The sequence below is a fragment of the Pipistrellus hanaki genome (assembly GCF_964339955.1).
Source record: "Pipistrellus hanaki genome assembly, chromosome: 12".
In the NCBI taxonomy this organism is placed as follows: Eukaryota; Metazoa; Chordata; class Mammalia; order Chiroptera; family Vespertilionidae; genus Pipistrellus; species Pipistrellus hanaki.
This window is the reverse complement of record NC_140514.1, coordinates 36814993-36832112: the sequence shown is the minus strand read 5'-3', so window position 1 is coordinate 36832112 and position 17120 is coordinate 36814993. Positions and strand designations below refer to the sequence as shown.

The following is a 17120-nucleotide window of genomic DNA, read 5'->3' as shown; positions in this document are numbered from 1 at the left end:
CTAACAACATAACATGTCCCAGCTCCGCTGCCGAATCCTCTGTAAAAGAGGCTGCCCACATGTCTGCTTGGCCCCACCTCACGATGTTTAGGAAAAAGACAACGGCAATCCATGACGTAGCAATGGTAGAAACCCAACAATTTAACCTCCTGGGCCCGAGGAGATGGAGGAAGGGACGCTCTGGGCAACACAGAAGGAGAGAGGCGAGCTCCCACCCGCCGGTGCAGGTTCTGTGCTAGTGCGCACATGTGGTTTCCAGAAGAGCCCAAACATCTGACTCAGCAGCCCGACCAGAATGTCAGTGCTTCACACACACATGTTATGTAACAAAACCCCGTCAAATGAATGCGCCAGCAAGTGAGCACCAGGGCTTAGCGATTTAACTCCATGTATCCACACAGCCCTGAACGTACTCTTCAAAGTATGTACAGCTGAGTGTTTGCAGGCAATGTGCACATTGGGTTACAGCTCTTAGGAAGTGCTTAGGGATTGTAGGGCTTCAGGAAGAAATTTCGACTTGAAAATGATCTTGGATCTAACCTCTTAAGATACAGGTTTTTAAGGTATCTTTAAGACATATGTTCATTATGATTTTTGTCATTCTTCTTAATTATCATTGTTTAAGTTTCATGATGGTAGAGGCCATCATTTCTATTTCTTCAGAATTTTTGACCACGTCTAACTCAGGGCTGAGTCAGTCTCAGTATAAACTTATTGAATGACTAATAAATGTCATCTTGGCTTAGAAAGGGAATAAAGAGGGAAGACAAGGTGGTCCTTTATTCAGATACCAGCCAGGTCTCATCCTGTTTATTTTCTGAGGATTTATAAGACCAATGAATGAAGACATCATTAGTTGTTAGGGAAATGCAAATCAAAACCACAAGGAAATAGCACTCCATACTCACTAGAATGGCTATCATAAAAGAGATGGACAACAGCAAGTGTTGGTGGAGAAATTAGAAACCTCATACATTCTATGGTGTATGTGCTTTGTCAAATAGTTTGGTAGCTCCTCAAAAAATTAAACATAGAGTTACCTCATGACACAGAAATTCTACCCCTAGGTATCTATACCCAAGAGTACTGTAATGTATGTCTACACAAAAACTTGTACATGTTCACATCATTCATAATAGCCAAAAATGGAAACAATCCAAATATTCATCGACTGACTGACTGACGACGCTATTCTCACGAGGGAATATTATTCACCCATGAAGTTTCAAGACCAGTTAAGACATGGACGAATCTTGAAAACATTATGTTAAGTGAAAGAAGCCAGACACAAAAGGCCATATATTGTATTATTCCACTTATAAAAAAAATCCAGATTAGCAAATCCATAGAAACATAAAATAGATTGGTGTTACCTATACTGGAGGAAGGGGGGAACAAGTAGTGACTACTTTGGGTTTCTTTTTTGGGGTGATGGAAATATTCTGGAATTAGTAGTTATGCTTGTAACTTTATGAATATATTAAAACCCATTAAATTGTACTTTTTCCCATTAAATTGTACTTTTTACAGGGGTGAATTTTATGGTATGTGAATCTTAGCTCAATTAAAAAAAAAAAAGGTCAGTGAATAGTTTGATAAACTTATTCCACTCTGGCCTTTTGTATATTTTCTTTCTGTGAAATGTGGAACACATAAATTGGAAATGACCTTAATAAAGACTGACTTTCATTCACTGTAACTGAAAATGAGACACGTCTATAGTCTCCTTTTGTGCTAGTCTCCCAAGACTTTCCTGCGAAATTGTTGTTAATCATATGTCATCTTGTGGGTCAGTTTATTTTGCTCTCCTATTCGATGCTTAATGTGGCATCTAAAAATATAACATAGTGACTAAATTGTTCTAGAACTCTTAAAATTCTATAGCTATTTATTTATTTATAACAGCTTTGGTGAGGTGTCACTGACATAATAACTCGCATGCAAGGTATAGAACTTGAAAAATTTTGACATATGTACACAATCATGGGACAATTCCACAAAGTAGTGACCACACCCATTATCTCAAATGTTTCCAGGTGCCCTTTGTAAGCTCTCCCTCCTGCTCCTCCCCACCACCACTCCCAAGCAACCACTGATCAGATCTCTATTATAGATTTGTCTGCATTTTCTAGAATATTATGTAAATGAGCTCATACAGGAATAATTTTTTTTGTCTAACTTCTTTTTATGTGGCATAATTATCTTAAGACTTATTCAAGATTATTTTGATATTTACGCATAGTCTAGCCTTATTTATTGGTGACTATTGTTTATTATATGGACACTAGAGGCCCAGTGCATGAAATTCGTACATGGGTAGGGTCCCTAGGCCTGGCTGGCAATCAGGGCCGATCAAGGCCTTCCACCGCCACGCCCCCTGGTGGTCAGTGCACATCATAGCAAGTGATCAAATTCCCGGCCTCCTGGTCGAACTCCCAAGGGGACACTTTGCATACTAGCCTTTTATATATATATATAGATAATATAATGTATATTATAAACCACAATTTGTATATCCATTTACTTGCTAATAAACATTTGAGTTGTTTACAGTTTTGGCTATTAAAATAGAGCTGTTTTCAACATTTGCATGCATGTATGTCTGGATATAGAATTATTTTTCTCCTGGGTGAATACCTAGGACTAGAATGACCAAGCCATATGGGAGGTATGTGTTTAAGTTTTTAATAAACTGTCAAAACTGTTTTTCAAAATTATTTTGACATTTTACATTCCCATCAACAGTATATGAAAATCCCTTCTCCAGATAGAAATATCTTTAAATGAAAAGAAAGATGGAACAAAGAATTAATCAATCCATCCAGAGAGGTGCCTCAGGGCCTGGTGTGAGTGCTTTGAAAAACAATGAAGCCCTACCTGGTTTGGCTCAGTGGATAGAGCGTTGGCCTGTGAACTGAAAGGTTCCGGGTTCAATTCCAGTCATGGGCGCATACCTGTGTTGCGTGTTCAATCCCCCGTAGGGGGCGTACAGGAGGCAGCCAATCAATGATTCTCTCTCATCATTGATGTTTCTATCTCTTTCTCTCCCTCTTCCTCTCTGAAATCAATAAAAATATATTTTTAAAAAACACAATGAAAAATGAAAGAAATGAAACCACCGGTGTTGTTTAAATGTGTCTGTTTTTAAGCATCTAATTTCCAAATGGTAAATGTGAAGCCTAAGGCTACCTTCCTTTCCTGCTACCCCACCCAGTTTTATTACAAACAGTGCGAAACAACACAGCAGGAATAATACAACTGCTTCTGAAATGACAATATGAGGAGTTAATTACAACCTCCTTCCATTTCTGGAGAACAAAAACTTAAATGTGGAGCAGTTGGCAGGTTGCACACTTGATTCCAATTAGCTCTTCCCTGGACTACTTGCTGACACAGAACACTGTGAAGTGTCCAAGTTAACAGCCAACTGAGTGGGGCCTGAGGAAAATTGTGCTTAGGCAAAAGGGTGCATTTCCTACAGAGGAGCTAAACTAGTCAGGGCCAACCCAACAATGGGTCGATTCTTCTAATTATACTCATCTGCAAAAATATTTAATTAGGAACTCTAAAAAAGAGTCTGTATGAGAAGGGTGAAAGGTGCTATATACACTCTCCACACAGCAAGTGACTTCTGACACGTTTTAGCACAGGGACTGTAAAACAGTGACAGAAGCACCATGCTAAATGGTGACCATGTGCTTGGCCTGAGTATTAGGTGACAATAGGGAGTGGCGAGGAGTATGGTGAACTGAGAAGAGTCCATACTTCTTTTAAACGAAGTTATTCAGTAATTATTATCTTGCAATAAATACAGGCCCAATGTTGCTAGATCTTATTTTTTTTTTATAAGATTAGATGAAAATCTGAACTTTTAGGAAAAATCAGATTTTTAACTGTTAGCAATAAATTTTAAAGTTTCTTAAAAGGAAGAAAGAAAGGAAGAAAGAAAGAAAGAAAAGAAAGAAAGAAATAAAAAAAGAAAGAAAAAAAAGAAAGAAAGAAAGAAAGAAAGAGAAAGAAAGAAAGAAAGAAAGAAAGAAAGAAAGAAAGAAAGAAAGAAAGAAAGAAAGAAAGGATGGACATATGAGTAGACCAGGCAGCATTTGTAGGCTGCTAGTTTACAATCTCTGGCAGTGGTTTCCAGATCGCCTCTTCTCATAGGGACATGCCTTTGTCATGCTATTCTGAAAATATGGGGCTTGGAACCACAGTCTGAACCTGGAAGAGTAGGCCATGGAGTTAGCTCTCTTGACCTGGACACTGAATGACTATTGGTTCACCCTAAGACTGCATCAGCCTTTTTTTGGTTGTTGTCAGAATCAAACTGGTCGGATGTTAAGATAGCTATGATTCTTCTTATTTTTTTCTTTTCCCTCATATTGAAGAACTAAGTCAGGTTTCCCTATGCCTGCTTGATTGTGAAACTGGCTATTTGAACCAAAGTTCAACATTCTATGTTTGCTCCATTAAATGTCACCCTGTTATTTGCAGCCCAACATAACAAAGATCTGTATTGGGTCTCAGTCTTGTTGTCCATCCAGTGCATTATCTCTCGGCCTCTCTCAGAGCAGTTTGCTGTCAGAACGATGGCTGTGGTTGAGTTGTTGGTTAAGGAGCTGAGATCATTGTCTTGGGGGAATGCACTAGTCACCATGAGTGTCCTGAGTGGACAAGCCTGAGTGGGGCTTCAGCAGGGCTGCTCTGGGGGCCAAGGAAGGAAGTTATTCAGAGAGAGAGAGGGGCAGGGGCTAAGAGAAAAGGTTTTTTTTTTTTTTTTTTTTAAATATATATTTTATTGATTTTTTACTGAGAGGAAGAGAGAGGGATAGAGAGTTAGAAACAGCGATGAGAGAGAAACATCGATCAGCTGCCTCTTGCACACCCCCTACTGGGGATGTGCCCGTAACCAAGGTACATGCCCCTGACCGGAATCGAACCTGGGACCTTTCAGTCCGCAGGCCGATGCTCTAACTGAGCCAAACCGGTTTTGGCAAGAAAAGGTTTTTAATGAAAGCAAATTCTACCCTTTTCCCCCCACAAATCTGTCTAGGGCTTGGTTCCCCATTGGACTCAGACATATGAACAATCAGTTATTTCCTTGTTTACTTTCTCTTCTTGCACACGAATTAATCCTTTTGTAGGTACTCTGAACTTTATCAAAGTTCTCCCCAATATTTTTTTCTGTAGCATGTTTTTTTTTTTTCTTTTTTCTTTCATGTGTCTGTTTTTAAGCATCTAATATAGAATATAGAAGTGTCTCATTTTCAGGCCGTTAGGCACCTCTCTGGATGGTGTAATGTTATCAACATTAAGATTCTCACATTGATCTTCAATCTGTTTTAAAATGATAGTGATGATAATAATGCCTCCTTGTTTTGAATAACAGTGTATGCTTTTCAAAGTCCTATCAGAGGTTATAGACTCACAGCCTACAAACTCTGAGTCTTGGCAGTAGCCTAAAGAAAACACAGAGGGGGTATGTTTGGCTCTACTTGACAGGAGTTCCTAGTCATGAACAATCAAATAGGCTCCAGAGGGTAATCAGCAAACGACCTTGAAAGAAATCCATGGAAGAACTTTGGTGTAAGGGTTTCCATTGTCTTCCTAGTGAAGTTATTCTCTAACCAGCCTGATTTAGTCATTTTGATTCTAATTCAAGAGAGATGGGAGCTTGATTCTTCAAAACCCAGGGCTAGCTTCCATCTCTGTGTCTTGTTTAATTTTTTCTTTATAAGAAATAAAGGAAGTAGAATTGGATAGTTTACCCCGACATAGAGAACGATGGTTTGTCTATAAAATATGTTACACTGTACATAAGCCAGAGATTTAAAAAAAAAATGTCTAAAGTAAGGTTCCTTGAATTGGATTTGCCAGAGCTTTGTCTATTTTATTGATTCTGCCAAAGAAACAGCTCTTGGAAAAGTTACCAATTGAATTGCTTTAACTTGTTTAACTTTATTAATGCATTTTAATATTTTTTTGACTTTAAAAATATGTTTTACTAATTTACTTTTCTTTTCCATTTAATAATATAATGAACTCAATGAATTTGCTAGCATCAGTTCTTGTGGACCCTGATATTTCTGTGCCATATTCATTTTACATGTGTGGTCTTTTTTATTGTCTCAAATACCTCAATGATGTGTAAAAGAGATTACGATTTCCCAATCTTTCTATCATTTATTTGACCACTGGGTTCATGTGGTCAATTCAGATTCCAGAATTATTTAGGAAGATACTTTTCTATATATCATCCAAGTTGAAATTTTATTTTGTTCTTGTTCTTTTTGCCTTTGGGTATTATTTTCCAATCTTTGTTCATTTTAATTAGATAGTTCAAAGATATGATAATTTCTTAAGGTGAAGGGAAAGGGGTTAATAAGGGCCAAATGGGCAAAAATCAGAGCATTGTTTGTTGAAGGAACATAGGAATCAAGACATTCAGTCAAGATTTATTGACTAATAGTTAAGTGCTGTGTACCCTATTAGGAAGTGGAGAGGAATAAAATTCCTTAATTGTCCTCAAGAACCCTGCAGGAGGGGACTTTATTATGCTGGTGAATTAATAGACCTGTATTCATTGTTGTTAGACTCTCTGATTCATTACAAGGTTGGAACACATTCAGTAGGATGGTGGAACCACAAGTCTGGTTTTCCTCATGAATGGGGTAATTGTACAATTAAGGAACTCCCCTGTTTCCCCACCATTTTTAAAAGAAGGAACTATAGAAACTGTGGGGGCAGGGTTTACCTTGATGCTAATGAACCCTGCTGGGGGTTCCTTACTGCACAGACCCCTTTCAAGGCTCTGGCACTGGATTCACGTGGTCATACGCTTTTATCAAATTTGCAAAGGTAAGATTTTTCAATTCCTTTTCTTTCTTTCTTTTTAGAGAGAGAGGGAAACTTTGATTTGTTCTACTTATTTATGTATTCATTAGTTGATTGAATACTAATGAATTCAATCAATCAGGAAGTCAAACCTGTAACATTAACTAACATATAAGGATGATACTCTAATCAACTGAGCTACCTGGCCAGGGCCTCAATTCCTTTTCTTAAAGAGGTTCTCTGGATCTGGCCCTGTGGCAACCACAGTTGTCCCTACCAGGTAGCAATTTATTTAAAGGTCAGTAGATAATCTTTATTGATTGCTTTTCTTTAGGGAATGTACACATATCTCTGAATGGTCACCAAGTATTATTACCAACTTTATATGTTTACATATGTGTTTAATGTTTTATTGTTGGCAAATATTATTCAGGGCCTCTAATTCCTTGAAAGTCGTTCAGCTACTCTAAAACATAGCCAACAAACTGGGACGAAATCTTTACGGAATTATTTCATTTATACCAATACAATGTCATAAAGAATCAAAATGTACAGTATTTGTCAAAGCCTGAAAGGTGTTCTTCAATGCTTACAGGATCATATAATACATTTTCTGTGATAAATAATAACTGGCACTGGTATTTGGGAGACTAGAAAGGTGACACTAACAGTGACCTCTCAAGGGTGAAAGACTCAAGCTCCTGGAGTACCAGCCTTCATGGAAGGGTTTATCCTTTTGTATCTTCAGCACCCAGGACAGTGCCTGACATTCAGTAGGTACTTAAATAAGAGCGAGGAGAAACCTGTTAGCAATTATACAAAAAGAGCCAGCATAGCTGAAGTTTGCAGTCTGTTACAATACTAGACAAGAATGAGACCCCATATGAATCAGTTAGAGAAAATATTGTGATTCCCAAAAGGCTGATCCTTTGGATAAGCAGAGACTTCCTGTATTAAGGACAAAATTATAATGGTCTTTTATTAAAACAACTGGAGTTGCCGACACTATTTTATGAGGACTGGCAGATTGGGCAATTAATATTAATATGTTAACTATGGAGAGAGGCCAGCACTAATTAAATAATTAAATAGATTAGCATTCGGGGGTGGCCTGTTATCACCCTGACCATCTGGTACCTGAGCATGAAGGGTTAGACTGCACTTCTATCCAAAACAGGGTTGTTGGTGGTGATGTGTGCGAATAATTAATCCCATGAAAAGAGAGTTTGGACAGACTTTTTCAAAGTTTCAAACAACTGACATGTTGATTCTTTCTTTTCTTTTTTTCCTAAAAGCAAATGTATTTAGCATTTTTTTTCTACTCCTCTCTACCCTCTCTCTTCCTGCCTTCTTCCCTTCTCTCCCACCAATGAAACCAACATGTGATTTGAGATCAAAATATCATTTGTATGAGAGCAATTAGCACTTAATCTCAATTTACCTCCTGCACATATAGTGGATGGCTCAGCTGCTAGAATTTCAATGCAGGACTTCTTCAAAATCTAGAAGGAGAAGAAATAAAACAGTCAAAGCACAGCTTATTTTGTTAAAAGAGAGACGTAACGTTTGCTTTCAGTTACCAAGATAGGAAGAGTCAAGGACATTGTGTTGCAGTGGGTGATGGGTTGGGGAGTGCTTGACTAGTACCCTTAATATCAAACATGCGATGAGCCAACATTGTGTTAGATGGTTTTCAAAATATCATTCATTGGTTCTTTCAGCAGATATTTACTGAGTCTATGATATGCCAGACCTAGCTATGGAGAGATATTGGGGAAATAGAACTTACAATTGAAAATATAAATAACAATGGCCGGTCATGTGTGGTAGGTGCCAGGATGAAGGGGCAAACAGAAGGAGCTATGGAATTCACGGGGGTGGGAGAATGGGGAGAGATCACCAAGGTCTGGTACGTGGGAAGGACTTCATGGAAACCATGGGTGCTGAGGGTAGGACTCAGTCAAGTGGAGTGAAGTGAGCTAGGGAAAGGGTTGGAGTCCAGGCAGGGAATGGCATTAACAAAGGTGAGAAAGTAGAAATACCTAAATCTCCTAAGCTGGAACATAAGGAGCTTAAAAAATCGACAAAAGAAAGAGTGATAATAGATATAGCTGGAGAGTAGGATGGAGATGGGCAACCCTAGAGGATCGTTTTCACGTGACTGTATGCAGTTCCCTGTTTGTTAGAAAAGTTCAGCAAGAAGTTGAGGAAGAGGGTTTTGAGGGCTGCTTTGTGGTGCCCCCCTCTTCGGCAGGACCCCCTATGCTTTACTTCAGTGGAAATGTAGTCTTCTCCCAAATAAGAGTCCGGTGAGGTTGGGGGAGTTATAGAGGAGCCCCATGACCGCTTAGGGAGTCAGCAAGGAAGGCTTCTTCTGGTCAAAGCAGGGTATCTGACTAGTAGGGTTTAAGCTTCTCTCCACCATTTCTAAGTCATGTTTCTTAAAAATTTCAACTAAGCATTTTAAACAAGTATAGGATACTGAATTAATTTACCAAGCAAATGCACTATCTTTATTTTGGGCCTTAATTTGGAGATAGAGATGGTTCAGAGGGCTGAAGGAAGTCATTTTTCTATTTATAAAAGGGGCACTTGTTAGAGGAATTGACAGTGAAATTATAACACTGAGTCATTAAAAGGAAAAGCATCTTTTTTTTGCATTGGGAAACACTCTTGTGTTGATGTATTGATTTGCATGTGCTACTTTGTTCCAGCTTAACTAAAACATACATCACGGGTTACAGTAAAATAAAAGACACACAAATTGCAAAAGGGGAGGAAATGGACTAAAGGGAAAATAAGAGGGAGATGAAACAAGGAGTGAGAACATCGCAGGAAAAATGTGCTGTGCAGAGTTTATTTCCTTGCTAAGAATGGCTCATGGATTTAGTTCTAAGCTTTCCAGTAGCAAATGAGGACAGACAATATTTATGACATTCTCAAGCTGTAGAGTGAAAACAAGCTAGTTTCTCTGAAGAGATAATATTTACCCATTCCAGAGAGAAAGCTGGGCGTCCGCATAGAGAAGCATTGTGAAAGGAAACGAACAACACGCTTCAGAAATCTCACATGCAGATGACAAAACATTAAGATATATTCCCTGAAACAGGTTCCCTCACCACCATGTGCTTTAGGTAATATATACCTGAAAGTCACAAAAGAACAGTTTGTCTTTTTTTGACAGTTCTGAAATTCAGACTTCCAGCTACTTTTCCTGACATTCTTTTCCACCCCTCTACAATTTAAAGGCATTTTCACACTTTGATTCTGCTATTTGTTTTCAGCTTCCCCCTGATTTCACAGTGGGAAACAATTTGTCTTTCTGTCAGCTTTTGCCTTCTTTCCTGGGCCTCTGGCTTCCCCAGCCATCTCTGCCCCCACCCCAAACACAGGATCAGCCTCAGTTCTTTCTAGTGCCTAAACCTGCTCCAATTGGAGAATGATTCAGGGGCCCCCAACCCCCACAGCCCAGTGCCCACCTCCGTGAGAGTCAGTGGTCCTTACCCAGCTGGCTCTGGGGACCTGGAATCACCACTAGCTCCTGAGTGCTCTTCAATGTCACTCTGACTTGGGACCAGGCACCCCAAGGATGGATCCCGGGCACCCATGTTTCCCTGTTGGCTTTCCCATCTCTCCTTCCCTTTTCTAGGGTTGGTCCTCTAGGTCTCTTATGTATGCAGTGATGTCCTCGGATTAAGGCTTACCAAAACCTTGATGTGTAGGGACTCAAATCCCAGGTGACAGCTGTCTGACTTGAATGATGCCGATTGTTCAATCTCTCCCCTACATTTGCTATGCTTGGTCTTCCTGCCTGAAGGGCCACCTCAGCCAGTGGTTGCTATGATGGAGCCACCCCCCTCAATGTGTCCGCAGGCAAGTCTTCAAACAGGCCACATTGGAAGAAGCAATTCGCCCACATGGAGAAACTTACTAAATAGTGGCATTAGAACAACCACGCAGCTATTTTTTGATGTGTTAAATAAAATTCCTAAGGCATTTGACATCCCTTAATAAATCATTTTATCATCCACAACAGAAGATATCCAAAAAACAGTTTAAGAATAAAGATTGGGCTATTGGATCTACTTTGTCTCCATCCCCAACTCCACCAAAACACATAAATGAAATATTTTCACCCATGTAAGTTCTTGACTTTGAACCAGTGTTTTCGATCCAACTCTAATACTTCACCAGGGGTCAGCGAAGGCAACACCCGTGAATCTTTGAGCGCAAAGACACACTAGCAGGGTCTGTCATCATAAACACATGCTGCATTATTCTCCCAAAGTGTCTGCAATTAGTTGATAAATCTAAGGAGTTGTAAGAAGGGCCAAAAAATGTCAGCCAAGTGCTGTGATTCAATCCAGTAAAAACACAACTTTCCCAATCGTAACCTAAACCATCTGGAAGGAACGCATTGCCGCCAACAGAGTAAAATTTATCAGTGAGGGGGGAAGGGCAGGATTTGTCTGGCACTGTGGCTCCTACTAATGGGAAATGTCTGGTTTCAAAAGGTAGGCAGTCACAATAGCATTGGGTAGATTTGGGGGGTTTCCTTGTTTATTAGCAGCCCAGACTGCACGGTAAACACTCTGCCTGAGCTTCCCCCACACAGCAAATCAGTGTAGGGGCTAAAGACGAGATGAGGATGGGAAGGCGAAGGATCCGTCCCCCCTCAGCACAGTAGTAGCCATGGAAGAGGTGTGGACACAGCACTGGGGAATCGCTGGAGTGAAATCACTAGATGGAGTGGGAGGGCCTCACATAGAGTCGTGGTGATGTCATAGCTGACGCTATAATTGGCCTGTCATGGAGACGGGGTAAGACCACTACATGCCTCAAATATAATCCATGTGAGGGGTTAGTTCCTGGCCCTGGTCCTGGACTTACCCTTCCTATGGTCCTTGACAAACCCTTTAACTCTCCCGAACCCCAATTTTGGGGAGCAATTTCACATACTGAGTAACAGCTTAGAACCTGAAATCAAATTGCTTGGGGAGCTCATTCATGAACAGTGTGGCCTTGGGCAAGCTGCATAACCTCTCTGAGTCTCTGGGTCCTCAATTGTAGAAGTGGGATAAGAACAGTACCTACTGCATAAGTTTGTAGAGTTGGCAAGATTGAATGAGATAACATAGATAAAGCCCATAGCACAGGGCCTGAAATCAGATAAGTCCTCAACTAATGGCAGCTGCTATTATTGAGCCCCAAGCTCCACCCCGTTCTTGCCTGTGGACTTGGAAAAGTTATTGAAACTTTGAATCCCAGTTTCCTCTGTTATAAAATGGGGATAAGAAAAACACTGACCCGAATGATGGCAAAATAATAACAGGCATGAAAGGAGAGATATTTAGTTTGTAAAGTCAGTTGGACTTAGGTGACAAAACTCATATTGGATTGGAGGGTGAGGAAGAGAGTGAAATTCAAGGAAATATAACAAGCATTTTAAGGACAGAACAAACAGGTGTGATTGATTAATCCATAGCTATTCACAAGAGTTGGGCCACCAGCCATAATGTACCCTTCATGTAAAAAATTCACCAAGAAATGTCTTCAGAACATCCTTAGTAAAGCGCGTAGGAGAATGTCTGACAAATAAAAGCAGGTTTACAGTTGTGAGTATGTGAAACAGAGTTTATTCTTATATTATTATTTATTAAACTGAAAATCACCTTTTGTCAACCCCATATATTTGGTTTTCAAACCATAATATCTGTTATTACTTTTCTGATCACCACCACTATTACTGTTGGGCCAAGATGGTAGCTCATAGATGATTACATCTCATTACCCAACACTGGCCTCAGGCTTAATTTCCTGAAACGCCCCCCCCCCCCCAAAAAAAAAAAAAAACCAAAAAACACACACACAAAAAAAACCGAAAACAAAAACAAACACACACACACACACACAAAAAAAAAAAAACACACAAAAAACAACAACAAAAAAAACAAGGATGGCTAATAATACTTTCCTACTTTGGAAAGATTTCAAAAAGAAGCTATATGGGGAAACATGTTTAAAATCCATAAAGAACTATATAACTTGGATGTGTTGCTACTGGTATAGTTACTTTTGCCCATCTCATTAGATTGCTGGCAGAGTAAAAGAGGCGGCAGAGCTTTGCCAAATAATAAAAGCTACTCAGTATATTTAAAGTGAAATCCATTGTGGACCAGTGCAGGTTGTATATAAGAGTTCATTTTTTGGACTCTAAAACCCAACGTCCTTTTTCATAAAATTCTCAGTTTATACAGAGATTTTGCAAGAATCCTTAAAGGATTATAAATGTTGCATAGAGTATTAGGAACACCTCCTTTGCCATAGGCACACCTAAATTTTTTTCTAATTGCTCTGCCTCCTTCCCTAATATCCAAGCAATTTTCATTTACTTGGCCATTTTCTGATAGTGTGTGTGTGTGTGTGTGTGTGTGTGTGTGTTTGAGTATAAAAGACCAGCCTATTTTATTCATTCATTGCTTCCACACATCTTTCAGAGCATGTTCCTTAGTGTCTTATTTGGTGTTAAGGGCACAATCTGATCTGCTTTTAAGATGTCCGGGGCTTGGGACATGCTAGTCCACAGGTGGTTAACTATTGACCAAATCCATCTGTCTACTTTTTTAAGATAAAACCTAGCAATTTTCCTTAATTTCACTCTCTCTGTCCAATGTGGATTTTGCCATCTAAGTCATAATGATTTTACCAGTGAAATGTTTCTGCATCCAATATTTTAATATACATTACCATCCTTCAGAGGACTTGTCTTGGTTTGTAATTATCTAATTATTTTTGGATTGTTTGTTCATTGTCTATCTTCCTCTTTAGACTATAAACTCTCTGAGGGCAAGGATTGGACTTGTTTTTACCCACCTCTATATCCACAATGCCTAACATGGCACATAGTAGGCACTTTCAAAAAATTAATATTTATTGAATGACTGGGACAATTTCTGCATGACTTCAGTAACTGGCATTCTAGCATATTATGTATTGGTCTTCCTTCTTCCCTGCAGTTAGAATCTTAGGGTCTTATTCCTCATCTTTTAACACCTCCTCCTTCTAATTACACACCACCCTCTTTAGGGACCATTTTCTCAGGGTACTTATTTTAACACAGTGGGTGTATCATATCTCCATGTCTAAGATCTAGATTGGCCTGCTTTGTAAAAGCCCTTATGCCTTTACTGGAAAAACATGTAGAGGTCTGTGTGTAGGGGGCGAGGCTCAGGCTCCCACAGAAAGACCATATGCACTATTACAGCTGAGGGCAGAATGCACATTGGATAGGCCTGGAGAGCATTGCTTTTAGTTTAAAGGGCCAGGAACCGTGGGATACACAATCAGCTCCTCCAAGCCTTCAGGACTGTCAACGTTTCCCCCATGAATTTTGAAACTACAGCAGATCCTCTAATAACATCGATTCACTTAACGTCATTTCATTATGTTTGAGATGCTGTAAAAATTCTTGTTTATATCAGCTAAGCTATGGTAAAATTGGTTTCAGTAATGTAATTTTACTGCAGTTCTAAGAACCTATTTACAATATTGAGGACTTACTGTATCTGATTTCTAATGAAATGAAAAAAAAAAAAAAGGAGAGAAATCACCTTTCCTAACTAAATTCCACTCCATAATTTAAACCAATCACACTTATTATCAACTATGGACATTATCCCAGATCCATGTCTTTTCTACAGAATCTGCATTACTATTAATAAAATAAAAATGTACTATTATGTACACATCTTTCTGGGATTCATATATGACTTTATATATACTTACATTATACCAACTAAATACTCTAACATGCAAGAAACATTTGGAAGGTTTTACTGAATTTTGACAATAAAGCAAGTTTCTGTCTGGGTGGGAGCGCCCAGCTCACTGAAATAAATGCTCCTCTTCTTGTTAATTTCACTCGGAAGGAGTATAGGACAAACAAGGTTCTGAAGCGGAGGAAATCCTTTTATTTTTTTTTCGAGGAAATCACTTTCCTCTCTTGTTTTCAGAAGGAACGCTCAGATAACTGTGAACTTCAAAACGTAGTTTATTTGGTAAGATGAGCTTGTTGACCTGAATATTGGCGAAGGCAGTGGTTCTCCTTGAGAACTGACCCCTGCAGGGAGTGTTTCACTGGATTTTGTTCTAAATTCTGCTGTTGTTTTTGTAATAGATCTTAACAGATTCCTCGATACAGGAGGTGGAGCTGGGGGAGTTGGTGGGGTTGGGTGCTGAGGATTAACTGAGCATGGCTCTCTGCGATCTTTGTAGCCTCTTCCTGCTATTATTTTTATTACAGTTGGATTCATTAATAAGCCAAATGGAAAAAATAGCTTAGTTGAAATGACTGGCCTAAATGCCTGCAAAGTCAGAGCCTAATTAATGACTTCTGGGGTAAATACTTTTTAAAACAGATATTCTGCTCACTATAGAAACTATAGTTGATTCTATTTCTGTGTCCAGGCACATAGCATGGAGTCCAAAATACCATGTTTTATAGACATGGCCTTGGAAGAGAGGAAGGGGGAAGGACGGAGGATTTTATATGACATAGATCCACACACACACCGCCTCATCATGCAGTGTAGGTGGCGAAGGGCATGCAAACCCCCGGGCTGCTGTAAATGAATAAATAAGCACAGCACGACCTTGGACACCATGGGAAATAGGACAAATAGGTCAGTCTCTGTCATCACACAATTTACCACTGACCCAGAGGAGCAGCACAGAGCATGAAAAAGACCCACGAGCCAGGCAAGTGGTTTCAACTGGTGCTGCTGGAGGCAGGAAAGAGGCTTAGTTCTGTAAAGACAGGTACTTTCCGGGACTGTGTGAAACTGTGCTAAACTGTGATTGGAGGGAAGCCCGGAGCAGTCCTGAGTGGGATCTTGGAAGAGTAAGTGGGAGGGAAGGCCTGAAGATGGGCTTTGCCTTTTGTCACAGCTTTGCTAGGACCCGGACCATGTTAGGGGCTACACTTCTTTCACATTCCCGTGTGCGGAAGGGGGAGGTCAGCAAAGGGTATGGTTTTATAAATAAAACAAATACATATACACCATGGACTAGATTTGCTCCTCAAATTTGCTGATCTTACAGTTTCTTCGTTAACAAGGATGTTCATGCCAAAACTTGCAAGAAATTCTTGCAAATACAGTCGTTTGCTCAATACTTGACCGAACATGCAGGAAGCGCTGTGCACTGACTCACCCTCTCATTAATAGGAAGCCTGATGCAAGCGCAAATATTTATTCCAGGGAAATGCTCCTAGATGGAGGTGGCGTGGTGCCAGGAGCTGGGTTTTTTCTTCTCATGGACAGCGCGCGTGGTTCCAGGCACTGCCCTCAATTGCACACTAAGTGGGGACAGCTGGGAGCAGAAGCTGGCCTCTCAGTCAAGGCCAAGGGCTGGGATTCAAAATTGCGGACCATTTCAGTGTTATCTGAGCCCAGCTTTCAGGCAGGTTCCCGTTTCCCTGCCTGCAGCACTTTTGATAAAGCAAACCAAGACCCGGAGCCTGGTTAGACAGACTTGCACTCCACGGCTGGCGCTGCATGTACCAGTGTGGTCCCTGGAATTTCCCTGAAGAAGCCACAGTAACAGGAATAGCTTCTTCCTTTCCCAGTCTTCCTGGCTTAAAGGGCTGCCATCTGCCAACCAACCACATTTTGTCTTGTAAGCTTATCAACCAGATTCTGCAAAAGCAAGTAGGAGTACAGTCCTCACAGGTAGAACCCTGATCAAGTGTGTTGGGGAGAGCATCTCTGAAAAACCCTGGGATTTTCAGAGATGCTCTCCACGACTCCACCAAGCAGTTAAAGGCAAGGGGCTCCCCCCCCCCCCCGGGGCTCCCCCCCCCCCCCACGCCAGTGCAGTCAGACCACGTGGGTTCTGGTGTCCTGTGGTCATTCTCCTCATGACCATAGAGACAGAGCTGAGTTTGATACAGATCACAGCCCATGGATGTGTGGCCTTGGACAAGTTAGTTAGCTAATCTCTCTGTTCTTTAGACTGTCTGCTTCTCTAGAGGGGGTGACAATATCTACATTAAATCGTGGTCATGAGAATCTGATGATAGTATAAAATTATTTGCATGGTGTTTAATACATGAGAACTCAAAAAATGGTGGCATTTCTTATTTTTACCTTCCTAAGGAAATGAGGTGGGAGAGGGCATAGACTCTTGGGTCATGGAATTGAGTTTTAACCCCCCTTCCCCGTTAGAGCTATATGCCCTTGAGTAGGAAGTTTGAGCTTCATTTCCTTCACCTAAAATATGGGAATAAGAGT

General features: G+C 40.2%; 1 protein-coding gene across 1 annotated transcript in view; it reads right to left on the bottom strand.

Moving 5' to 3' along the window:
- ANTXR1 (ANTXR cell adhesion molecule 1) overlaps positions 1-17120 on the bottom strand; it is a 208677-nt gene that overhangs the window by 128559 nt on the left and 62998 nt on the right. The window contains exon 9 of the mRNA XM_084901202.1: positions 8273-8333. Coding sequence (XP_084757328.1) covers positions 8273-8333 — 61 coding nt within the window. The remainder of the gene's footprint in view (positions 1-8272; positions 8334-17120) is intronic.